Source organism: Danio rerio, chromosome 4 (assembly GCF_049306965.1).
Source record: "Danio rerio strain Tuebingen ecotype United States chromosome 4, GRCz12tu, whole genome shotgun sequence".
Taxonomy (NCBI): Eukaryota; Metazoa; Chordata; class Actinopteri; order Cypriniformes; family Danionidae; genus Danio; species Danio rerio.
Genome location: NC_133179.1, coordinates 39,899,064 through 39,926,223, shown reverse-complemented (window position 1 = coordinate 39,926,223; position 27,160 = coordinate 39,899,064). Strand labels below are relative to the sequence as shown.

Genomic DNA, 27,160 nt, shown 5'->3' with positions numbered 1-27,160 from the left:
CTCATTAACTACACCAGTTTTAAGGCTGATTTATACTTCTGTGTCAAACGCCGGTGTATGCTACGGCGCTGACGCATAGCCCTTCACTGTGGCCGACGCTGTCACTGACGTGCACCTCTCAAAAAATGTAACTACACGTCGCAACAACGCGTAGTGCAAGCTCTGTGATTGGTCAACTTGGTAGCGCTGACGAGTCTGTGCGGGACCGAGAGCCGCGCGAATGGCGCGACACCGATGGAGCGATTGTTTACAAGTGTGGAGTCCCGTGAAGGAGCTCCGGATGGAAAGTTTTGTTCAGTGTTTACCTCATAGTTAAAGTTGTTGCACGTCCGCCGGTTCCTGCCTCAAAATGAGCGAGTTTGAGCCACATGTACATCCAGGATGTGTTCAGGAAAAGCAAAACAGCAGCGAAGAAACTCGACACAGAGGAACATTTACACCTCACTGCCAACTAGCGTTTCAGAAGTGTTAATGCAGACCGACAGAGACAGCAGCAGAAGTATAAATGCACACAGCTACACGCGTTACATGCGCCGTGGGTTACGCCAGTCACTTGATGCAGAAGTATAAACCAGGCTTTAGTGTCACTTTAGCACTCTACAGACTGAACACATGAACATTCAGCAGTGTGAGTAGAACTCTGTATAATCTGCCAGATTAACACATTATTACTGTTATTTGTTCTGTCCTCTACACAGGCTACAGTGCTGTAATCTCACTGTTCAGTGCTGTGAGAGTTTATCTTCAGCTCTACAATCCTCAAACTGTGTGCTGAGAGAGCTGGACCTGAGTATCAATGACCTGCAGGATTCAGGAGTGGAGGAGCTTTCTGGTGGACTGAAGAGTCAACACTGTAAACTGGAGAAACTGAGGTCTAAGTTCAAACATCTGACTGCCTAATTGATTGATTGATTATAATTATAATTTATATCAGATGAATGACTAAAAATCACACTATTTATGTAATCTGTGTTCTTCTTTCTTAGATTTGTCACGTGTAATCTCACTGCTCAGTCCTGTGAGAGTTTGTCTTCAGCTCTGCAATCCTCAAACTGTGTGCTGAGAGAGCTGGACCTGAGTAACAATGACCTGCAGGATTCAGGAGTGAAGAAGCTCTCTGATGGACTGAAGAGTCAACACTGTAAACTGGACACACTGAGGTACAATAAATTCTACCACATATTTCCACATTATAAATGCTACCATAATTAGTTGTAAATATAGTAAAATGCCAAAGTATGATGAGATGAAAGAAATACGTGTGCAGTAATGATTAGTGAAGTTTATTTATAAACTAATTTCGAGAGGATCACATGGATATGATTGTTCACAGCTGTTCTAACTTTAGCTAAGGAATAATTATCCTGATGACAGACTGCGCTGCTCTGCTCATAAGCTACAAAAGCTGCAATCTACAAGCTACAGCAACAACAAGAACTACGATTACTACTATTTCAAAACAACTACAACTCCAACAATTCCATGAACAACATCAAAACCTTCCACTTTAAAGTGCCTTCACAACGCATCTGCTGTGTCTTCAACCCTATTCTCCAGCAAGATGACCGCCAAAACTCCAAAGCCATTGCAATGAAACTGAACCCTCACCGTTCTCCTAGCAGTGCACCTGCAGTAACGTACATAGCATGCATGCATTAAAAGGAAGCTTTGCAAAATAACTGCACCAAACATTTAGACTAAACCTTTACAAATCTTTTGAATAACGAGACTAGCGTGGACAATGATTTTAACCAAAGATACTTGCCTCTCAAGCCTCCTGCCCGTCCACAGATCCATAACATTTAACCTGTTTGCTGGAATGTTCAGCAGAGCAGCAGCTCCAATCATAAACAGTGGCTGTTTCTCAATATGCGTTCTTCAGCGGTCTTGCGTCCTCGTGTTCTCGTGCAACGTCATCATCAGCTGCCCAAGTTCAGTTCCAATACTCAAGACCGCAAGTACGGAGGACGCGTGAAACTTCCCGGATGTGTTCTTGATATCGAGGACGCACTGATGCAGACTTGAGCACCGAACTCGCTCTGGAAGTCCCAGAAGTCATTGCGACTGGAGGTGGGAAGCGCAGCATTTTATTTAGATTTATTATTAAAGTTTGGAGATATTACTTATTTACATCGGGAGTTTCCCTAATTGAAACGGTGAAAGTAAACATTACCATGAACATCTTAATAAAGGAATAAACACATTAAGGGTGTTTGTTTGCTGAAATTCGTATTAACATCTGTTTTATTCATATTGTGCAACATAGATTTATAATATAATTTTATGCAAAATATATATTTTGAAAAGGGGAAAAACAATAAATCGTTGTATGAAGGCTGAAATGTTTAAATAATTTCCATTTAAAACGCGTGAAGGTCACGTGACCATCAGGAAGAACGCAGCATCCCATTTCTCAAAGGACGCATTCTCTGCCCTCGCGGTCTCCTGAGTTCGTTCTTCTGAGGACACCTGGCAAGACCGGTCTCCAGAAGAACACAAGTCCGTTCTCTGCGTTCTTGGAATTGAGAAACAGCCAGTGTTGTTTTTCATCAACAAAATGGCCGCCGGGCTTTTGCACCTTTTGTATGGCCTGATTGACACTCCTTTAAGCCAATAGCTGTAAGGAGAAGCGTTACCATCCAATGAGCTCTAAATAACTGGAGATGGTCCCGCCCTCTCTCTCGACTCTGTTGCATTGACCTTATGAATGAATTGGGCCAGACACGCTTGTGAATTTAGTTAAGATTACAATAAATGTTATTTATGGATTAAAGTAAGCCAATTACTAACATTCCATTCACAGTTTTACTAAATGGTGACATTGCTTTTAAGTCTTATAAAGTTCAGAGTTTGTTGTTGGCAGTTGATATATTTAACAAAAAAAAATCTAAAAGTCATTTAACTTCTGAAAAGATTATTACCCAACCAGTGAATATTAGCCAGCTATTGAAAAACATTAGCACATCGAGCACACAAGTCCAATTGTTTTACGCCAGAGCTCCCAGCAAACTGTGTTGTGTTTTGTGTGTTTTCCTTGTATTTTTGTGGTTTTTCGTGCTGGATGTACACACTCTCATTACCTACGACAGACACACATTTCTGGAAATTGGCTCCCTCCTTGCACATCGAAGACCGGACTTTGAGTTCTTTAACAAAGCTCTGTTTACAAACACACCAACAGAACCCTTTGTCTGGGTCACACAACCTAAGCGACGAAGGAAACGCAGCCGGAAAAGAGGAAAGAGAGCCGGCGTCCACGTCAGACTGGGACGCCGTGGATTTCGACCTCCGCTCCCCACCATTCTGCTGGCTAATGTTCTGTCACTGGACAACAAACTTTGTGAGGTACGGGCGCGCATTTCCTTCCAATGTGAAACAAGAAACTGCTGCATTATCTGCCTTACAGAAACCTGGCTATCTGCAGAGGTACCAGACACAGCTGCTGAACTTTCGGGGTTCTCCGTGCATCGTGCGGACAGAACGACAGAACTTACAGGGTAAAGCAAAGGAGGAGGTGTGTGTTTCTTTATTAACAACTCATGGTGTGATGAGAGGGACATTCACCCAGTTAGATCATTCTGTTCTCCTGATCTGGAATATCTTATGCTTCAGTGTTGGCCATACTGGCTACCAAGAGAGTTCACAGCTGTGATAATTACGGCTGTGTATATCCACCCTCAAGCCAGCACAGAGCAGACACTTAGGGAACTGTACGGGAGCACAAGCGAGCAGGAAACCGCACACCCGGAGATGCAGCGTTTATTGTTACAGATAACTTTAACAATGCCAATCTCAGGAAAATCGCTCCAAAATACTTTTAACACATCACTGTAAATGCGCGTGGAGACCGGATTCTGGACCACTGCTACTCTCCGTTCCGGGACGCATACAAATCCCTCCCCCTCCCACCGTTTGGCAAATCAGATCACTCTTCTGTTCTGCTCCTGCCTGCCTATAGGCAGAAACTGAAACCGGAACCGCCCACCCTCAGGACGTTTCAGAGCTGGACGGACCAATCGGATTACATACTTCAGGACTGTTTTGATGATGTGGACTGGGACATGTTCATGGCAGCGTGTGATGACGACATAGACACTTACGCAGACACAGTCACGTGCTTCATCAGGGAATGCATAGAAGACGTGGTCCCAACAAAAACTGTTCGTATCTACCCCAACCAAAAACCATGGATCAATGGTGAAGTTGGAACAGCCCTATCAGTGTGAGCTGCCACCTATAAATCCAGTAATGCTGGGGAACAAAAACAAGCAAATTACAACCTCAGGAAGACCATCAAAGCAGCAAAACGTCATTACAGAGACAAAGTAGAGGAACAATTTAACACCAATAACGCAAGCAGCATGTGGCAGGGACTTAATTACTTCACAGACTTTAAAAGTAACAAATCTGCCACTGTAAACATTGCCGTGTCTCTCCCAGACGAGCTTAACTGGTTCCACACCCGCTTTGAAGGCCAGGACAGCGTGCACACACTGCGCTCCCCCGCGGCTGAAACCAATACTGCCAGCACATTCTGTTTCTGTAGCGAACGTGAGGAGATCTTTCTGCCGTGTGAACATCCGGAAAGCAACGTGTACTTAAAGCAGGCGTGTCCAAACTACGGCCCGCGGGCCATCTGCGGCCCGCAATCAGTTTTGTGGCGACCCGCGAGGCTTTTTATAAATATCAATAGAATCTGGCCCGCTATACAAAAATGAACGTAATTCAATAAATAACCACCGGGTGTCGCTATTACATGCATTCAATTAAGCAGCAGTTCTTGTTATGATCTATCTATCTATCTATCTATCTATCTATCTATCTATCTATATACACACAGTTGAAGTCTGAATTATTAGCCCCTCTTTGATTTATTTCTTCTTTTTTAAATATTTCCCAAATGATGTTTAACAGAGCAAGAACATTTTTACAGTATGTCTTATAATATTTTTTCTTTTGGAGAAAGACTTATTTGTTGTATTTCGGCTAGAATAAAAGCGGTTTTAATTTTTTTATGAACTATTTAAGGTCAAAATTATTAGCCCCTTAAGTCTTCAGAACAAACCGTTGTAATAAAATAACTTGCCTAATTACCTTAACTTGTTAACTTGATTAACCTAGTTAAGCCTTTAAATGTCACTTTAAGCTGTATAGAAGTGTCTTAAAAATATCTAGTCAAATATTATTTACTGTCATCATGGCAAAGATAAAATAAATCAGTTATTAGAAATGAGTTACTAAAACTATTATGTTTAGTAATGTGTGGGAAAAAAAATCTTCTCTCCGTTAAACAGAAATTGGGGAAAAAATAAACGGGGGCTAACAATTTAGGGGGGCTAACAATTCTGACTTCAACTGTATTTATATATATATATGCGTGTCTGTGTGATGTATGTAAAATTTGGCCCGCGACAACGTTGTATTTTTTGCATCTGGCCCTCGGCCCAAAAAGTTTGGACACCCCTGACTTAAAGCATGCGCACACCAGCTAGCGGGGGTCTTCACGGACATCCTTAACCTCTTGCTCTCTCAGTCTGTGTTTTCCGCTTTAAGACAGCTACTATTGTGCCCATAGCAAAATCAGCTAAAACCACATGCTTAAATGACTGGCGCCCAGTTGCTCTGACACCCATCTTCAGCAAGTGCTTTGAGAAGCAGATTAAGAAGCACATCTGCTCTGTACTGCCCGCTCACACTGACCCCCTGCAATTTGCATACAGGAGTAACCGCTCCACTGATGATGGCATCGCTTCACCCTGCACACTGCTCTGTCTCACCTGGAAAACACAAACACATGTGAGAATGCTGTTTGTGGACTACAGCTCAGCATTCAACACCAAGCTGGTGGTGAAGCTCCAGGCTCTGGGTCTTCACAGTTCATTGTGCAACTGGATCCTGGACTTCCTGTCAGGCAGACGACTGTATTAATGTAATAAATTTTTGTGTGTTGTTTACAAAGATGAATTACGATACGGAATCAATGGGCAAAACGCACGGCGGTGGGACATGCTTTTACATCAACAGAAGGTGGTGTACGGATGTAACTGTGTTAAAGGGCCATGAAACCCCCTCATTTCAGCAGGGTGTTTTCACACCTCTACTTTGGAAAAAGTCAGAAAAGTGGGCGTGTCCAGCTCTGTTTAGGGGGGAGTGTCGGAGGAACTAAAGTGGGAGGGTGTGGGAGTGTCTATTTGGGCACACGCGAGTTTCAGTCAAAATACACACACATGAGAAAGTGATGGTGTTTAACCTACATGGACATCTGTAGTCGAATTATTTGCCAAATTATTAAATGTTGGACTTTAACTGCAGTTTGGCTCTTTCATTTAGGGAATTCATTCATGCCCCTCGCGACAAACGCGATATTTGATTCGAGGAACTGCTGTAAGCGTGTATTTTTCATGCAATGTTTGTTACCGCACGGCGAATGAGAGAGAAAAAAAAACTCTGCATTTCCCGGAAACTTAGATGCACTCGGCAGGTAGCGTCAGAAAGCCGCGTGTGTTATTCCGGTCACTAAATGCGGTGCTAACATGTTTGCACTCAGTGCAATAGTTAATTAAATTCGATACGAACAAACTAAATAAACAAAGAGCACTGGTCGCTCACTTACCAAATCTGTAGAGACAGGACAATCACCAGCAACTAGAGCCGCGTCTTTATTAAGAGGAGACGAGCAGCGAATCCGGATCTCAGCGTTTGCAGATGAGAACAGCTCTCAGGTAAACAATAATCCTCCTTAGACACGTAAGTTATTGTTGTCGAGCGTCGCGTACACTGTTAATCCACACGTGACTCCAGCTGAGCTCTCACAGAGAAAATGAAAACAAAACTTCACTGCAGCAAACTATAAAAGCAACACTTCACGCTTGTTTTGCCAACACAACGTGGCGTCTCTGTGGCGTACACACGGTGACACTAATGAATATTTATGAAGTTGCACAATAGAGCGCGCTGATTGGTTTGAACCAAGCCTTACTCATGCATCAATGCAGCACACTGTAAGACGTTGTAAGAAAAAAATGATGATGACGAAGAAAATCACAATGAAGATGTTTATTCAGCATAGCAGTCTCAAAATACATGGCAGTACCTTGGGTTCACCGGAGTCAGAATGAACCCTGAACATTCTTAAACTCAAACCTTTATACTGTTTTTGATGTTGCCTTTAGATGTTAATGAAGTTGCTCCTTGGCTGTTGACCCAGCTGTTCTCCCTATCTCTCCATGTTAATGCAGTTTCAACACCATTGATGAGATGGTTCTTTGTGCACCACACCCATCCCCATTCTACAGTTGTTACCATTTGGTTGAGATGTAGTCACCTCAAACAATGCAGAGACAAGACCTTGTTGACTTCTCTTTTCTCTCATAAGTCAGCCCTTTTGGGAAATGAGCATCAATTCACCATTTAGAGTGGAAGTTGGGTCGAGGCAGACTCATTTCTTACAACGTAATAAGACTCACTCTGGCACAGACGCCCAGTCTGCACGCTGGAATACACGCTATTATGTCATGACCGTGACGCAGCTTCAAAAATTCGTTTCAAACAGGAAGTACGAATTTGCTTAAAATAACGCAAAAACAACCAATTTACACTTTTAGTGAAATATAGGTGTCCTAATAGTGTTTTTAGCAGTGTGGGACACATATACCACTGTCAACAGCTCAACACATGTGTTTTGGTGTTTCGTGACCCTTTAAAGAAGATGGTATAAGTATCAGTACCACATCAATACAGTACACAGCCATCAACACCTCTAGCCATCTTCCTCTCCCTCCTGCACTTCAGATCAGTGAGGATAATGTGCGTCAGATCTTCAGTAAACAGAAGAGAAGGAAAGCACCAGGCCCAGACGGTGTTTCACCAGCCTGTCTGAGGACCTGCGCTGACCAGCTGGCTCCCATTTTCTCACAGATCTTCAACAAATCACTGGAACAGCGCAAAGCTTCATCCTGCTTTAAGCGCTCCACTATCATCCCAATCCCGAAGAGCCAAAGATCACAGGACTCAATGGCTACAGACCTGTTGGGTTAGGGTTTGGGGGAAATTAACATGAAATCAACATGCAGTCTGTTAATTATTGACCCTTAGTACGATGGTATTGAGTGTGGCCCCGCCCTCCATGGCAAATGCTCATTGGAAGACAGTGCCATGGGGATAGACTGAATCAGGTCACTTAAAAACACCCTGCAACAAGAAAACGTAGCTTTTTGCAATAGCTTGCTCACACTCGCTGTTGCACTCTGCCCCCTCTTGCCTGCCTGAATACCACGCCGCCACATGATTGGGTCACCACAAACTTACCATGCAACCTCTTAAGTTTTGGGACAGCCGAAACCGCATGAGCTTTCGCAAACCGACTCTTGGTATCTCTCCGTCATCTCGGTAACCCAAGAGGACAGCCACTCCCAAGCGAGTGAATCCCAAACAAGTCATTGAAGCGAGTCACCGCCCAATCAGGAGCACCATGCTTCCCCGAGGCCAGCCGGCGAGGAAAACTGGACTTCAGCAAGTAACATTTCAAGCCCTGACATATGGCACTTAAGAGGTTCCAGACCCCTGTCAGAAAAAAACCTGATAAAGGGTGCAGAATTGTGCATGTTAAGGCTGTTTTTAGAAATAATCTTGAGAGTCTTAATCACTTATTTTATTTGCAGTTGATTTCTCCTAACACTGAAGGCAGTTCCTTGTCTATTTTTATGCTCTTGTTTGGGTTTTCTTAAATATATGTCCATATTTACATATATGTTAACTGCAATGTTAACGCAGTTTTAGTGTCACTTTAACACTCTGCAGACTGAACACATGAACATTCAGCAGTGTGAGCAGAACTCTCTATAATCTGCCAGATTAACACATTAATACTGTTGTTTGTTCTGTCCTCTACACAGGCTTCAGTGCTGTAATCTCTCTGTTCAGTGCTTTGAGAGTTTGTCTTCAGCTCTACAATCCTCAAACTGTGTGCTGAGAGAGCTGGACCTGAGTAACAATGACCTGCAGGATTCAGGAGTGAAGAAGCTCTCTGATGGACTGAAGAGTCAACACTGTAAACTGGAGACACTGAGGTACAATAAATCCACCACATATCTCCATATTATTAATGTTACCATAATTAGTTGTAAATATAGTGTAATGCCAAAGTATGATGAGATGAGAGAAATACATGTGCAGTACTGATTATTGTACTGTGCTTCAAATATTATACAAATTATTCCTTCCTCTGATTTCCTTTATTATTGGATGTAAATGAGTCAGTATAACTGTCATCAGAGTCAACAAATGTCAGATTATATTGAACAGATCTCACAATGATATCGGTGACAGAAAGTTAGTTACCTCTGTCTGTCAGACTAATATGATGTGGGCTGTGTGTGTGTGTGTGTGTGTGTGTGTGTGTGTGTGTGTGTGTGTGTGTGTGTGTGTGTGTGTAGGTTGTCTGGCTGTATGGTGACAGAGGAAGGCTGTGGTTTTCTGTCTTCAGCTCTGACTTCAAACCCCTCACACCTGAGAGAGCTGGATCTGAGCTACAATCATCCAGGAGATTCAGGAGTCAAGCTGCTCTCTGAACAACTGGAGGATCCAAACTACACACTGGACAAACTCAAGTATGTGGAGGAGCATATGGGTGTTTAATTTAGATGATTTCTCTTTAGAGGCAGAGAACAGATCAACTCTGGTAAATTAGATTAGATTCTCCTTCACTGTCATTGTGTGAAGTACAGTACAGAGACAATGAAATGCAGTCAGCATCTAACCAGAAGAGCAAATAACAAGAGCATAAATGATGTAAATGTATAAAAATATGTGGGACCAGCTCAGCACAGCTGTGAGGAATATAAGAGCCGGTGCAGGAGTATAGACATAAAGCTGCAGTATACACTGAGTGTAAGGAGCATCACACAGTGAGGTATGTAGTGACAGTAAATTACATCATGTATGTCATGAGCGTCGGTTTTTCACATATCTAGTGAGTTTTGTTCAGCGGGTGAGGATTGGAGTTGAGATGGTTACAGCTGAGGGACAGACACTGTTCCTGAGTCTTCTGGTTCAACACTGAATACTGTATTTCTCTCACACTCACTATCTGTTCATCAGCTACTGCAGCAGAGTTCTCCAGATCAGCCTGAGCTCAAACTCCCCTCTCACCCTGCAATGATATATGCTGGAGGATCTTCTGAGCTCAGGGCTCTCTCCCGGGACAGCATGCTGAACACACTTTATAATCAATCATCAGTGAGGGTGAACTCTTGAAGTGTGTTCAGTGTGTGTTACTGACTGAATGTCAATCTGTGTGTGTTTACAGTCTGGATCATGGAGGAGAGAAGAGGATTACAGCAGGACTGCACAAATGTATGACTACACACACACACACACACACACACACACACACTTACATCACACACACAGATCTTTATTGAGTGTTGTTGTGTTATAAATGTGTGTGTTCTTGTGTTCAGATGTCTGTATCCTCACTCTGGACCCAAACACAGCACACACTGAACTCATTCTGTCTGAGGAGAACCGAGAGGTGAAGCGTGTGTTAGAGAAACAGCCGTATCCTGATCATCCAGACAGATTTGATCATCCTCAGGTGTTGTGCAGAGAGAGTGTGTGTGGACGCTGCTACTGGGAGGTTGAGAAGATTGGAAATGATGTGGATATAGCAGTGACATATAAGAGCATCAGGAGGAAGAGAGGAGGTAAAGAGAATGTGTTTGGATTTAATGCTCAGTCCTGGAATTTGATCAGCTCTCCCTCCAGTTTCTCATTCAGACACAATCACACACAGACTGTTCTCCCAGTAGAGCCGCTCAGCAGGAGAATAGGAGTGTTTGTGGATCACAGTGCAGGAACTCTGATCTTCTACAACATCACTGGAGACACAACAAGGGTCATCCACTCAGTCCAGACCACATTCTCTGAGCCGCTCTATCCTGGGTTCTGGGCTGAGTATGGATCATCAGTGAAACTGAGCTGAAGACTGATGAGAGATTTACCCAGAATCCTCTGCAGGAGCAGTCAGTAGCAGTGAGATGATCTGGAGTCTCTTCTGTGTGTGTGTGTGTGTGTGTGTGTGTGTGTGTGTGTGTGTGTGTGTGTGTGTGTGTGTGTGTGTGTGTGTGTGTGTGTGTGTGTGTGTGTGTCTGTCTCTACATTCTGAGTGTTCACACACACACACACACACTCACACTCAGCCGGAACAGTCCTCCTCCTGCACTGTAAGCTGCTTTGTTCAGTTGATCAGTAATGAGATGAGCTGGATCTGATGTCTGATATAAACTGTAGGAGTTTGTCTCTGCTTGTCCTGGTGTCTGGGGAAGTGTCAGTAATATTAGAGCTCTGTGTTAGTTCAGGAATATGGGATAGTTCAGTACTTTACTGATGCAGGGTCCTCAGGCCTCACACACTCACCGTGATACACACGTCAACCAGTGCACAAGCTCAGCCTGTATTTCTCACACTGACATGGAGTAACTCTGTTCATCTTATATATAGAGTGTGTGTGTGTGTGTGTGTGTGTCATCAGCTCAGTAGCCAAAGCTTCTTCATTGTGTTTTATTCTCCTAAAACTGTTCAGATGTCAGAATTGAAGAGTGCAGATCAGCTCAACTCTTCCTGTCCTGAATATCATCTGATACTGTTCAATATCAGCACTGACGCTGAGTCATTCTTATTAAACATTCATACTCTTATGCTTAATGAAATGCTTTATGACTGAAGCCTCATAGTGGTGCAGTATTTTCAGTAATGTTCATGTCTATTTCTGTATAATCTTCCATCTATTGTGTTAAAGAAGCTGAATACTGTGCTCTGCAGTTAATCCATCATCACTGTGGTCATCTGAGTAATTCTGCTTCATCTGAGCATTATTGTTTTACTGTATTGATGTGAAATTAGCTTTATGTGTTCATCCATCTTCATCCGTCTTGCTGTGTTTTCTGATCATCAGATAAGCAGATCAGCTCTGTAGTGAAGTGAAGAGGTGTTCAGTCTGTCAGCTGAAGTCCAGCTCTTCCTGCCCCATGAGCAGTTTATAAAAGTCATTCATGTGTGTTGGATCAGATCAGTCGACTGTTCAATGTGTAAACGTATAGTCCAGACTGAGTTTATCTACTAAATGTGACTAATAGTGTGTCATTTCCCCAGTTCTAGTGGAGCTCTACCAGCTCTGTGCCTCTGATTCTTCAATATGAGAGAATCATTCAGTCTGTCAGAGTTTCCTCCTCCACTAACCCACCATTAATTTATTTTACTCCTGATTATCAGTGGATTATTCTGTTATTATCTGCTTTATTTGTAGCTGTGAAACTGATTAACAATAAAGCTCTGCTGAATATTCACATTACTCTGTGTCTGATTCTTCAGCTGGAGTCAGGGGTTATTGCTGCGGATGTGAAGAGAAGAGTTTACACATGTCATGTTTAGTCAGTAAAACACTTCAGCACAGGGTCCAGCGGTGTTTCCTCCATCATGATCATCATCTCCATCCATCCTCACAGAGCAATTAGAGCACTGAGTTCTCCTACAAGATGGCTGAGCTCCATGTGTTTCTGGGTCAGAGGATGGAGGAGCAGGGAGAGGTGTGCACTGGGGCCTGTGAGTGAGGTGTCTGTGGAGACTGCCTGACACCATTGACGTCTACACTGTTCTTTCTTACTGATGAAGTAGAACATTCTACTAAATATCTCCCTTCTTACAGTTATTTTCCTTGATTTGATATGTAAGAAATCTGCATTTTCTACACTGATCTCACTGGTAACAGCACTAGTCCTACATGTTAGACTGATGTCCAGGTAAACTGATAAAGGTGGAGTGATTTACATACACAAGAGAAACAGTGTTCACTGTAGTCATCTGTGTTTCTGCACTCCTGCAGCGGTGTCCAACTCATCAGACCAGTGGGAAATCTCTAGACACTGTTATGGAGTTCCTCGAGGCAAGACCAGGAGAATGGTCAGACACTCAAACAATCAGCTGTCTAATCTAAGGAGGAGATTAGCGAGGAAACCAACAAGAAGATGAGACTAGTGGCTGGTGTCTTGCGTCTGTTGATGTTGTCTAAGCGCGTGGCAGGGTGTTTACATCGTGGTTCATTATTCTTGTTCTTCAGAATAATGAACCCCCAAACTGAGTGAGTGAGAGAATGAGAATATTGTGAAGGGTTCAGTATTGAAGAGCTCTGGAGACACACTCTGATCAGATAATCAACTGCAAGAGTCTTCACATGCTCTCAGTCGAGTTCTGGAGGACACACAGTCATGAGGAAGACCTGCGCTGATCCCACAGAATACCAGAGACACCTTGCACAAGGAGTAACGACCCAAAAGGTGATCAGAAGAAAGCCCTCGTCTGATTTGACCATGTTTTCAGATTTGACGACATTCTCACCCTGTTGTTCACTTGTTCACTTTATTTTGTGGATTCTGTTTTTGTCTTCGCTGATTTCTGGAACCGCTCTTCCCCAGACTCAAACCCGGATCATTGTCGTCAACATAGTCAGCTCCTCTCTGCATCTCAAGTCCGCCGACGTACACGACAAGCTAACTGGACAAACTGGTTGCAGTGGGAAAGCCCTCCACACGGAGGTAAGCGGTCAGCCGGTAAGCACCAAAGGAACACCGTCATACCGACCCGTAGAGTTTGATTAAAAACTGAAATGCAGCCATACGTACCTCCGGCTACATGATTCTCGGTCTCCAGAAACGTCAGCGAGACTACGTTTTCAGAATGAGCCTGTGTTGGTCTAAACGCCACTCAGACAAATCTGGACAGATTCTTGCTCAACAGGAGAACATTCAGTCACACACACTATAGCATCTGTCCCAATGAGCAAGAGCAGCATTACTGAAGACCAGTCAGACATTAATCCAACCTTTAATCATGTATTACTCTACCTTATACTCATCTGATTATAATCTCCTCTGACCGAGATTCCTCCTTTAATCTTAGCTAATGATCAGACTGAAGTAGATGAGTCCATCAGTTGAGCAGAACTTGATGAAGCTCCTGAACACGATGCTTCATGACACTTCAACACATGTAAATACAGACTAATGCTCCTGTTTCTGACTGATCTGAGGAATCAATGTCTTTCAGTCGTCTCCCACAATCTGTCCATAAATACATTTGACCAAAAGAAGAGAAGCACCTTCTGAACTGTGATCATTTCAACTAATGCATTTATTAAATGTGGAAAACACAAAATCTTGAAGATTAGAGAATATCTTTCCCACCATCATATCATCTTTATGTTTAATGTATAAATAAGAGAACACTGTCATGTTCGTGTCTTATAATAATGACGTCCAGTTGGAACAAGTGTCTTCTTGATTTACAAGTTCAGTCTGCCTGATACAGGGTAAAACTGATACCTGGAGAGGTGTGGTTGAGAGGAACAGCCTCCCTGATCTGAGTTCAGGTAGTGTTCTTGTTTGTGTTGAGACTGAGTGGTCCAGATTCTTTAACTCCATTGTTGACTCAGTCGTGAGGAGCTGTGGCTGTAAGGCCTGTGGTGCCTGTTGTGGCTTCAATCCACAAACCCGGGGGTGGACACTGGAAGTAAGGGATGCCATGATGGGATCTGTCAGGCCAATTGTGCTACAGCCAGGGGGGTTGCGGATGCACTCTGTTAAGAGCTGTCCAGTCCCTGTATGAACTGAGTAGTTTGGCTTGCATTAAAGTCAGACTTGTTTCTGTTGCACATTGGACTCCGGCAGGGCTGCTCTTTGTCACCAGTTCAGTCCATTATTTTTATGGACAGAATTTCTAGACGCAGCCTGGAGCTGGTGGGGTTTTGGTTTAGTGACCACAGGATTTTATCTCTGCTATTTGCAGATGATGTATTGTTGGCTACATGGGACATGGACCTTCAGCATGCACTGACGTGTGACACAGCAGGCATGAAGATCAGCACCTTAAAGTGCAAAGCCATGGTGTTGAACTGGATAACGGTGACCTGTCATCTTCAGGTTGGAGGAACACACCCTGACACCCTGGAGGAGCTCAGAGTAGCGCCGCTGCTCCTCCACATCCAGAGAAGTCAGCTGAGGGTTTCGGATGCCTCCTGGATGCCTACCTAGGGAGATGTAAACTGTATATCTCTCAGCTTGCCTGAATACATCTGAATGCATATAGATTGATTAAATTAGAAATGCAAAACACACACAGTCTGATAGTGTTTTCCTGTAGAGAGATGTGTCTTGCTGTATTGATTGTGTATATTTAAAGTTGCATTCTGAAAAGAACACAATTATAACTGAACAAATGCAGTGTACTGTGGATTAATGATGTGCTCTGGTGCTATTGCAGCGCTGTTGAGCACCAGACAGCTGCAGAACCTTTAGACAAACATTTCACTCCTATCTAAAATTACAAGGATCATTTAGCTATAGCTGACACACAAAACCCAGACGACATCTGATGTTAACCTTTATTTAATGCAGTAATATCACTAGAGATTGCCGATCTTCTTTAAATGATGCTGAATCATTGCTTCAAATTCTTCCCGCTCACTGACAAATGAATAAAGTTATTAGGCTGGCTTGAGGAACAAGCCAGACTACTGAAATCCTATTTAAACTTAATATTTTTTTAATATATTCTTCTTTTTCTAAGACTAAAAAACAAAACGCATCTCCTCCTAGAGCTTTCGAGCTATGACCACCAAACTCACACCAGACCTCCAAACTATTCTTACTCGGTGTGCTATATCTTTTCCGACTGATCCAACTTTCAGGTTTCCGAAAAACGTCCCGGGACCACCGGAAAAATCCCATAGACTTAACATTGGATTAAACTTTGTGACCTCATAACTCTGCGTCAGACTGTCACAGAGACTTCTAACTGAGCTCATTTAGCCACGCCCTAGCAACCACTTTTGGACCCTAGAAACTGTCCCATAGACTTCCATTGCAAAAGACTGTCATTGACTTATTAGATCTAACTTTGTGACCTCAAAACTATCCATCCTTTTCAAACTGCTTTTATCTATCTATCTATCTATCTATCTATCTATCTATCTATCTATCTATCTATCTATCTACTGCTTTATCTATCTATCTATCTATCTATCTATCTATCTATAAACTACTTTAATCTATCTATCTATCTATCTATCTATCTATCTATCTATCTATCTATCTATCTATCCTGTTTTTATCTATCTATCTATCTATCTATCTATCTATCTATCTATCTATCTATCTATCTATCTATCTATCTATCTATCTATCTATCCATTTTGTTTTTATCTATCTATCTATCTATCTATCTATCTATCTATCTATCTATCTATCTATCTATAAACTACTTTAATCTATCTATCTATCTATCTATCTATCTATCTATCTATCTATCTATCTATCTATCTATCTATCTACTGCTTTATCTATCTATCTATCTATCTATCTATCTATCTATCTATCTATCTATCTATCTATCTATCTATCTATCTACTGCTTTATCTATCTATCTATCTATCTATCTATCTATCTATCTATAAACTACTTTAATCTATCTATCTATCTATCTATCTATCTATCTATCTATCTATCTATCTATCTATCCTGTTTTTATCTATCTATCTATCTATCTATCTATCTATCTATCTATCCATTTTGTTTTTATCTATCTATCTATCTATCTATCTATCTATCTATAAACTACTTTAATCTATCTATCTATCTATCTATCTATCTATCTATCTACTGCTTTATCTATCTATCTATCTATCTATCTATCTATCTATCTATCTATCTATCTATCTATCTACTGCTTTATCTATCTATCTATCTATCTATCTATCTATCTATCTATCTATCTATCTATCTATCTATCTATCTACTGCTTTATCTATCTATCTATCTATCTATCTATCTATCTATCTATCTATCTATCTATCTATCTATCTATCTATAAACTACTTTAATCTATCTATCTATCTACTGCTTTATCTATCTATCTATCTATCTATCTATCTATCTATCTATCTATCTATCTATCTACCTATAAACTACTTTAATCTATCTATCTATCTATCTATATATCTATCTATCTATCTATCTATCCTGTTTTTATCTATCTATCTATCTATCTATCTATCTATCTATCTATCTATCTATCTATCTATCTATCTATCTATCTATTTTGTTTTTATCTATCTATCTATCTATCTATCTATCTATCTATCTATCTATCTATCTATCTATCTATCTATCTATCTACCTTTCTATCTACTGCTTTATCTATCTATCTATCTATCTATCTATCTATCTATCTATCCTGTTTTTATCTATCTATCTATCTATCTATCTATCTATCTACTGCTTTATCTATCTATCTATCTATATCTATCTATCTATCTACTGCTTTATCTATCTATCTATCTATCTATCTATCTATCTATCTATCTATCTATCTATCTATCTATCTATCCTGTTTTTATCTATCTATCTATCTATCTATTTTGTTTTTATCTATCTATCTATCTATCTATCTATCTATCTATCTATCTATCTATCTATCTATCTATTTTGTTTTTATCTATCTATCTGTCTATTTATCTATCTATCTATCTATCTATCTATCTATCTATCTATCTATCTATCTATCTATCTATCTATCTATCTATCTACTGCTTTATCTATCTATCTATCTATCTATCTATCTATCTATCTATCTATCTATCTATCTATCTATCTATCTATCTACACTGTTAAAAATTGTCCCGTTAAAAAACAGTAAAATACTGGCAGCTGCAGTTGCCAGCAATGTACTGTTATTTTACAGTATGTTGCTGTAAAAATACATGGACTACATTGATTTACACAATACTCAAGTGAACTCATTTTGCTCGCTGAAAGCAACTGCCTCAACTTGGTCAACTGCTGAATGAGTTTATGAAGTAATGTGCTATATATGCTTAGAAGCATACTTATAATGATAACTTATTTTAGTTAATTAGAAAAGTTCAGTTTAACTCTAATGTCTTATTTTTCACAACAGCACACATACATGTAAATCTGGAATCACCAGAGAGATTCTGACTGCATCAGCAACTAAACAGCCGCTATCTTTAAATAGAGAAACAAGCAGAATAACATCAGCAGTTCACTGTTCATCTTTAACTCATACACTGGCTCTACTCTCCTCCACAACGGTGACACACAGAAGAAATTAGCTTCAGGTTTTACAGTAAAATACTGTTTTTTCCTTGATTTAACAGTAATCTACTGGCAGTTGTGGTTGCCAGCAATATACTGTTTTTTTACAGTCTATTTTCGTAGTGTAAATTAACAGTATATTACTGTTAAAATACATTTTTACACTGTGTTTTTACCTCAAACACCTTTAACCCTTTAAACCCCAGAGCAAATACTTCAGTTTTTATTGAAGTGTCCACACTACTGAGTGTTCAAGAAACATGTAGCAAAGCTGAAGTGAATTAATTAATTAACTGACTAATTAAATGATAATTGAGGATTAACAATGAACAAATGAAGAAATACTGAAGGGAAAAAACAAGAACAGAACATACAAAACTTTAGTCACAGCTTTATAATGAAATAACCTGAAGAACAACAAATGATTAAATCATTTAAATGATCAGCGGATGATTAAACAACTCTACAAACAACATCACCAGCTACACTTATTACTCAATACATGTATTTTTGTATAACATCTACTAAAGTTCTTCTTGAGAAAAAAGTTAAAGTTTTACGTCACCATCATGGAGAACAGAGTTTGCTTTAGTTGGGCTCTCAGCCCTGTCATTTTTAACATTTATATATCTTGGCTGCTGCAATTGTTAAGAACTTTGTTTGAAAAGCTCCTTTGTTGTGGCAAGCCGGCCAAAAACCTAAATAAGATCTGATGATGTTCATGTTGCTATTAAATGGCAGAGTCTGTTCTCATTTAGTATAATATAATTTACTGCTCCTATTCAATATTAAATCTATTGTTTTACATTATATGTCTATATATGGCAATGATTTCTGGAAGTTTTTAAGAATATCTTGGACAATAACACTGCTCTATGGTGTAAATCGCACTCAAAGAGACATCAATAATCAGCATATGAACCTCAATAATGGTGACAAATTTAACAAAATTAACAGTTTAACTCACAAACAGGCAACTGAAAGTCTAAACATAAACAACAGCAGAATCAAACACAAATAAAGAAAACTGTTAGACCATTATACAACATTTGTTTATACCGCAATGCATGCTGGGATATTTGTACAGTGCCACTCCCAGCATGCATTGCAGCATGAAACATTTGAGATGTTACCATTGTTGAGATACAAGGTCAGATTCATGAGGTCTGAGTGTGTATTTGTCATAACTGAACTGTTTTTGTATGTTATTTCTTAACTGGTAAGTAATTACAGAGGTATCTTTTCTGTTTCCACTTCTCATTAATTAAAATAATATCTGCAACTAAGCATAAAATCTATTGCATGAGGCCCTTCTTCCAGATTTAAACCAAAACATTTATCAGAACTAATTTCAGATAAACAGATTTCTCTATTTATTGACATCCCAACTTTATTGCTATAGTACAAACGTTTTGTAAACTCTGTATTCAAGCAGATGGAAAGTCTTCTTAAAAGAGTTCAAGGGTGAAGAGCCCAACTAAATCAGCCCCTCACTCCATTACGGTGACACAAAAAACACCTTAATTTCTGTTGGATCTCAATGAGAATAGTATGGAAGTCAAATCAGTCAGTAATAAGTGTGTGTCTGCTGTTGTTTGTGGAGTTGTTTAATGATCCTGTGCTGAGACTGAAGCTGTTTCATTTTACTTGATTTTATTTAATGTTGTAACTCAAGTCACTGTTTGTGTTTCTTGTTTATTTTCTTCAGTAATTGTGATTATTAACAGCAGGTGTTCATCAGTGTCTGAATTCACTCATTAGTGTTCATTAAAACTGTCAGGTGAACTATATTAGTTAACTAGTGTATGAAATAGTGAACAAGGACACAAAGCGTGATTTCAAACACAGACTTCAAAACATCGAATCTAAACTCTTTTCTCTTGAACAGTTTTCTGCAGTTGGTTTCTTTCTCGAAAACAAAAATGTTACCCAGAAAGCAGTTTTTAACAGAATATTACTGTTTTAGTGAAAAAAAAACATTATTTTACTGTAGAATCTGACCGTTTTTAACAGCAATTTTTTACAGTGTAGTTTAGTTCACATGGACCAAACTGGATTTATCAGAAATAGATCCTCTTTCGATAACATACGGAGGCTAATGAATATTATTTATTCAGCAAAACAAATTGATTTTCCGGTGATTGCTCTTTCTTTAGATGCAGAAAAAGCCTTCGACCGAGTGGAATGGTCTTATCTGATTGCAGTTTTACAAAAAATGAATTTCGGTCCAAACTTTATTGAGATGATTAAGATGTTGTATAGGAATCCATCGGCAGCCATCCGTACTAATTCTGATGTATCTGAACATTTTTATTTATCAAGAGGAACCAGACAGGGATGTCCCCTCTCCCCGCTACTCTTTGCTCTAGCGGTAGAACCGCTGGCTATTGCAATACGGACACATAAATCAATCTTTGGATTAGAAATAGGAGGTTGTATACACAAGATATCGTTATACGCGGACGATGTGATGCTATATCTAACTAATCCTGATTTATCTCTATCTAATTTGTCTCAACTCTTAGAAAACTTTAGGGACATATCTGGCTATAAAATTTATTTTAATAAAAGCGTTATGATGCCATTGAATTCGGCTGGGGAGAAAATACCCTTAGATAACATTCCTTTTTTATGGAATACTGAAAAAATAGTTTATTTAGGACTAAATATTCCTTCGAAATTGGAAGAAGCATACTCTTTGAATTATTCCCCATTACTTAAAAAGGTAATTAGAGATCTGGAAAGATGGAATCCACTACCATTATCACTAATTGGCAGGATAAACTGCGTAAAAAGGAACATTCTTCCTAAATTTTTATATTTGTTTCAGACCCTCCCTATTTCTATCCCACAAAAGTTTTTTAGGAATCTCAACAGCTCAATTAGAAATTTTATTTGGAATAAAAAAACTCCAAGGATTAAACTTAGGACATTACAGATGACATCCAAAAAAGGTGGACTACAACTTCCAGATTTTTTGTTTTATTTCTGGGCAGCACAGATGAGAGCAGTGTGGTTTTGGCAGATGGAAGGTACATTGTTACCCGCATGGTTACAAATAGAAAAATATCATGCAAGGGAAATACCTTTAGAAAAGGCCTTATTCATCCCTTTGAATTGTGTTATGAAGGCAGTTAGTAACCCATTCATTAGGCACACTTGCAAATTGGGGTTTGTAATCAAGAAAAAAAATAATTGGCTACTTTCAATGTATAATAATACTCCGTTTCACTGTAACCCATCTCTTCCTGAAGCATTAAGAGATGGAATAACACAATACTGGTACAAAAAGGGAATACAGATGTTTGGAGATTTATATGAGCAGGGCATACTAATGACATTTGAACAATTGAGATTAAAGTTTTCCCTTCCTGTTAAACATTTTTTTAAATATATTCAGGTGAGACACTATATTACCACAATGCAAAAGGGTAATTTAGGACCTCTATCTTCCCTCCCAATAGATGCTATTATAAGAAAGAGAAAAGAACCCAAAGGATTTGTGTCTTATATGTATAGCAACCTTAACGATTTGTATGAGATGGAAGTGTCATCTTCAAAACCTAAATGGGAGAAAGATTTAGAATGCATGTTTGATCAAGATACTTGGGAACATATCTGTAAAAGTGCCCTAACATTTTCATTTAATAGTAGACATACATTAATACAGTTTAATATTTTACACAGGGTATATTATACACCTGAACGATTGCACAGAATAAGTGATTCATATTCAGAACATTGTTCTAGATGTAAGATTGAGGTTGGTACATTATTTCATATGTTTTGGACATGTTCTAAACTTAAAACCTATTGGAGAAATATAATACAAACTATTAGTAAAATTGCCAATGTTAACCTTTTACCTGATCCAAGATTTATGTTGTTGGGGGATGAGTCAGTTCTTCTGTTCGATCAAAGGAAAAATTTACGTTTAATTAAAATGGCTCTGATAGCAGCAAAGAAATGCATTGCTATACATTGGAAATCGGTAGAACCACCAAGTCATATTGTATGGCTTAGAGAACTTTCTTCTTATGTTCCTGTTGAAAAAATAATGTTTAATCTTAAAAAAAACTCTTCAATGTTTGAGAAGACTTGGGGTAAATTTATAGAATACATGAATAACTTGGATGTTACATTGACTGAAAATACGGATGGAAAAGAATGACACTTCATTGCTTTAATCCTGTATTTGTCATTATTGTTTGTTTATTGTTTATTTCCTCCTAATTTACACATCAGCTCGATGTCTCACAAGTATGTCTGTTTAAGTGTTCTGTCTTATGAGGGTGGGAAAGGGGTGGAGGGTGGTTAGAAAAGAATGTTTACATTTATACTGAAATGACTCTGTAAATTATCGATGTGAAAATAATAAAAAATATATTGATAAAAAAATTTTTTTTATCAGATATGATTATTATTCTGATACAGCGAAAAAAAAAATCTACTTACATACAAGGCTGTTTTCCATGCAGAAATTGTGCCACATGTCAGAACTTGATAAAGTGCAAAGAATTTTTGAATTCAATAACAGGTAAGAATAATAAAATAAAAACATGTATTACCTGTTCTACACGTAATATAATTTACATGTTAAAATGTCCCTGCCAAAAAATATACATGGGTAAGTCTTTACGACCGTTGAAGTTGCGAATTAGCGAACATAAATCAAGTATACGACGACAAGACATAACCTCGGCAGTAGCAAGACACTTTATGGAATGCAAACATGACGTTAAACAACTAGAGTGCTTAGGGATTGAAGAGGTGTTTGAGTCACATAGAGGAGGTAATTTAAATAAAAGATTATTACAAAGAGAAGTGTTCTGGATTCATAAATTAAAGTCACTTGCACCAAAAGGAATGAATGAGGAGCTGGATCTGTCTGCATTTCTTTAAAAAGTCTGTTATTTAATCGATATTAGGAATTGTAAATCTTGACCTTTAAAGTTATTGACAAAAATAAAAAATGATTTTTTTTTTTTTGAACTTCGGAATAAAGTAGATAAAAATGGGAGAATAATGTTAATTGATAGGTTTCTTGTGAAATAATATTTTAGGAGGTAAGGGTATTTTTCTTGTGCTTGATCATGATATTGAAGTGAAACAGAAACTGTTGGTTAACACTGTGATAATTGATATTCAAACTGCATTATACTTTGAAAATGGTTATTGTCCCATGCCTCAGCAGCACAACTTTGTTTTTAGGATCTAAAAATTTATTCTTTAAAAAAAGTCTCAAGCAAAAAGATTCCAATGGCGCCGCCTGCTGGTACATGAAGAATATGTTCAATATTCTGACGAACTTTACACTCAAATGTTTGCATATCATCAGCATGCTGTAATCCATTTCTTAAACAAAAAAAAGTCATTTTTATACTAGTTTGTTGGCCAGTTGTAGGCAGTGCACTGCTAAACGTTATTGTTCCACTACAATTTGTTTGTTTTGTCGCACGTCGTCCCACAACAACAACATATAGTTTAGAATACTGTACAATGTTTTATAATAATAATTAATTATTTTAGTGTCCATTTCATTCAGCATATTTCAAATTAAGGGCATCCACATTTTCTGACATACTTTAAACCAGGGTTTCTGCAGGTTTCACCAAGTTAAATTTAAGACTTTTAAAGAAATTTTTAGACCATTATGAATTAAATTTTAGATTATGGAATTTTTCAAATGCCCCAGATGAAAAAGATTTTTATATGTCCGATCAAAAAATATTACAATTTTATACATTTAATGATAAAACAATAAATTAATAATAATGTTAAAATATTTTAGATATTTCTTAGCAAAAAATCTTAAATATTGTGTAAAAACAAGAGAGCTCGACTAGGATCCACACACTTTTTTCCAAAATAAACTTTCTTTAAAATAAAAAACAAATGAACAAAAGTTTTGAAAACTATAATAAACTAAATCTATGCACAACAATCTGTCCAGGTCGATGTCCTCAGCAGTAAATACATGGAGCACGTTTGAACAAATGAAGCACAAAAATAATTAAACTATTATGATAAATAGAGTTAAAATGATCTTTTTGAATGAAAAGTTTAAAGTTTTATTGAGATGGATTGTTGGTGATTGTGTGGGTTTTGGCCAGATTGGGTAACAAAACATGAACAAAGGAAAATGAAGACTTGTTTGAAAAGATTTAAGACCTACAACACAGTATTTCCATAAATTTAAGACTTCTTAAGGCCTTCTTAAGGTTTTTGAATTTAGGACATTTTAAGACCCTGCGGGTATTAAATAGATCATATCTGTGAGAACTATTAACAACTACTAGAAACAAGTTTAACCCATAAAGAAATTGATGAAAAAGGGAATTGTGATCAACGTGACATATGCTAATGGAAAGTACTAAGCCAACACTATCACCGTAATAGCAGATATCTTTTATGAGAGTACTGTAGGTCAAATATCGTCAGCTCAGTTAAACTTTTTTAATTTATTGTTTTTATTAACTTTATATAGCGCCAGTGCTCAAGGGCGCTTTACAAACAGTAGGAGAACAAGAAAAGCAATAAACTTAAGAAGGTAGAGAAAATGGGAGACTAATAATACATAAAATAATGACAAAAGACATGAAAACAAGTGATGAAAGAAACTCATTCCTGTCTTTTCATTGAGTGCTTATGTGCATTTAGGAGAACTAGGCAGCACAATCAGGGCTGCAAGATGGACTTTGAGAATGAAAACCAACCTGTTTGTTCCTGCAGATCTTCCTGTTTGACTGTGAATGTTTCTTCAATCTTTACATCTTCACTCTCCTCTTTAATAAACGCCATCTTTATAACAGTGTGGAAATCAGTCGCTTCAGCAGGAGTTTTTCTCTGTGTTTGGACACTTTATCCTGTTTAAAATTAACAAAACAATAAAAATGTACTGTTTAAAATAAATAAAACAATGAACAAAAACAAAATAACTTTTCTTCAACACTTGCTTCAACAGTTTCTTTATATAAGAGTGATTAACAAAAAGACATTAGTTAAGTCTGAGCAAAAAACAATAGCCACAAAAGAGACGATTAGGACCAGAACTCCATTCCTTATATATAGTGATGTACATTTGGAATAGAATGACATTATGCTATTTAATAAATTAAACCTTCATTAAAACACTTATTACACACTTTACTGTTGCTTTATTCAAACTTTAACAAATGTTAATTATTTTGTTTGTTTTATTTATTTAATTGTCTGCTTACAGCAACGTTGTAGCACTCTTTTGCACAAGACAAGAATTTACTCTTGTGGACAAATAAAGTTTATCCTATCTTATTTAAACAATAGATCTTACTGTGAGTAAAATAATACTTTGTTGTATAAAATAATATTATCATAATAATATTGTCAAAATAATATTGTCAACAGCAGGTACATCTAGCATGAAATGAACAACCTGAAATTTTAATCAGTCGATTTGTGTAAAAGCTTTAAAACAAACCTTTCTCCAGTTGAATCACAGTGTGGGAGCGGCGCAGCCTTATGACGTCACACCACCACGCCAAAATAAAAGTTTTTTTAAAAGCTTTTTTCCCTCACTTACTCTTAGTCATTAATTATTGATACATTTCTCCCTTGTTTTCCACTTTTTACTTTATCTGCTTTCTGTTTTGTATTTGTAAGACCATCACTATTTATGATAATTGAATAAATCCATTTACCCCCACTAGATATTGGCCTTCAGGTAGGTTGGTAAGTGGTTGCATTTTCTTTAAACGATTGCATTTCTTCATCCATAGCTTTAACCCACATTCACTTGCATTCACTGATGTTGCCACCGTATTGTAAGTTTGAATGGGGAAACATCAAATTCTCCAAAATTGCCAGCCAGGTTCCAACCTATATAATAGGTTGAAGCTTATTTGGGCTACAGTCCATTTGTCACGATAAAAACAATATTTATAACCAAATAAACAAACAATCAATAAAGAAGCTTTTAAAAATGACTTAAGAACTTTATACAACGTTGAACAGTGCATCCACGCATGTTTAGATTTTACATTTTTATAATGTTAGCATTCAGATATTATTTGAGTGTAAATTCAGAATGTGCAATTTACCTTTTCAGTCTTCAATGAAGAAGGGGGATGAGAAATGGCCTCAGTCGGTTTTTCTTTGTAGGTTGTTGTTGGTAATAATCCCAATGTAGGAATCTACAATCGTAGTTTGTCCTCTAAAGTTGTTCTCTTTACTAAGCAAAATAAGCCAATGAAGATTCTCTTAGGAACCCAGAATATATAGATACAACCCTGCTGAGCTACAGGATCTGGAATGTGATTGGATAAGACTCAATTGGCCTCCATTAATACTGGTATAAAGATGCAAATGAGCAGTGGGGAGCAGTGAAGACTCAAGCCACATACTGTGGAGGATGGGAAGTTCAGCAGCTTTACAAATCAGTTTTACAGAGAAATAATGATGTATTGGGAAAATGAGTTGACTTTAGCCATCGTAATTTGTTTTGTTGCTGTTGTTTTATAATACTATTGATTGAAGCATTTTTATTTTGGCTGCTGCATTTTGTAGTTAATGTTGATACACTTATGTTGAGGTACTTTGAATTGAAACACATTTCAATTTATTTTTCCCAAGGCTGGTTAAAAGGTAATGCAAGAGTTGTGTGTTGTTTTTTAGAAGCTTCTAAGAGTTTTGTGTGAGTTTAGAGTCCTTTATTTCTCTTAAAGCACATGCAGCTTATTACTGGCTTCTGTAAGACAGTCAACACACTCTTAATAGGTCAATTATTTCTTTCCAAAAGTGTCTATAGATTTTAACAATCAAAATGTAACTTGTTTCTGTGCCAATTTTGTTTTCTTTCCTTCGTCTTTTAGTTGAACAGAACATGTGTGAGCAGCTTAGCTTTCTTGAAAGCCTCTTATTCACCTGATAGGTAACAAAGATGTTTTTCCCTCTATTTATCATTTGTGTTTGTGCATACATATGCATAGACATTCACAAAAGCATTTATACGATACCCT

At 38.3% G+C, this 27,160-nt stretch overlaps 1 protein-coding gene and 1 long non-coding RNA gene across 5 annotated transcripts in view; one reads left to right on the top strand and one right to left on the bottom strand.

Annotated features, from left to right (window-relative positions):
* LOC137490965 (protein NLRC3-like) overlaps nucleotides 1–12,347 on the top strand; it is a 41,642-nt gene extending 29,295 nt beyond the window's left edge. For 2 of the 3 annotated variants that reach the window (XM_068219977.2, XM_073947397.1), the window contains 6 exons: nucleotides 699–872; nucleotides 987–1,160; nucleotides 8,895–9,068; nucleotides 9,435–9,608; nucleotides 10,307–10,353; nucleotides 10,461–12,347. In XM_068219977.2, coding sequence (XP_068076078.1) covers nucleotides 699–872; nucleotides 987–1,160; nucleotides 8,895–9,068; nucleotides 9,435–9,608; nucleotides 10,307–10,353; nucleotides 10,461–10,981 — 1,264 coding nt within the window. In that variant the 3' untranslated portion in view covers nucleotides 10,982–12,347. The remainder of the gene's footprint in view (nucleotides 1–698; nucleotides 873–986; nucleotides 1,161–8,894; nucleotides 9,069–9,434; nucleotides 9,609–10,306; nucleotides 10,354–10,460) is intronic. The other variant, XM_073947398.1, reaches the window with a different exon arrangement.
* A 1,821-nt stretch (nucleotides 12,348–14,168) lies between these two features.
* Nucleotides 14,169–26,392, bottom strand: LOC137491019 (uncharacterized). 2 transcript variants are annotated; one of them, XR_011011021.2, is made up of 3 exons: nucleotides 26,243–26,392; nucleotides 24,881–25,030; nucleotides 14,169–15,079 (listed from the first exon to the last, which is right to left on the bottom strand). It is a non-coding gene; the product is annotated as an uncharacterized lncRNA (long non-coding RNA). The 2 variants fall into 2 exon arrangements; XR_012402378.1 differs by lacking the exon at nucleotides 26,243–26,392 and adding an exon at nucleotides 25,624–25,677.
* Nucleotides 26,393–27,160: the final 768 nt, after the last annotated feature.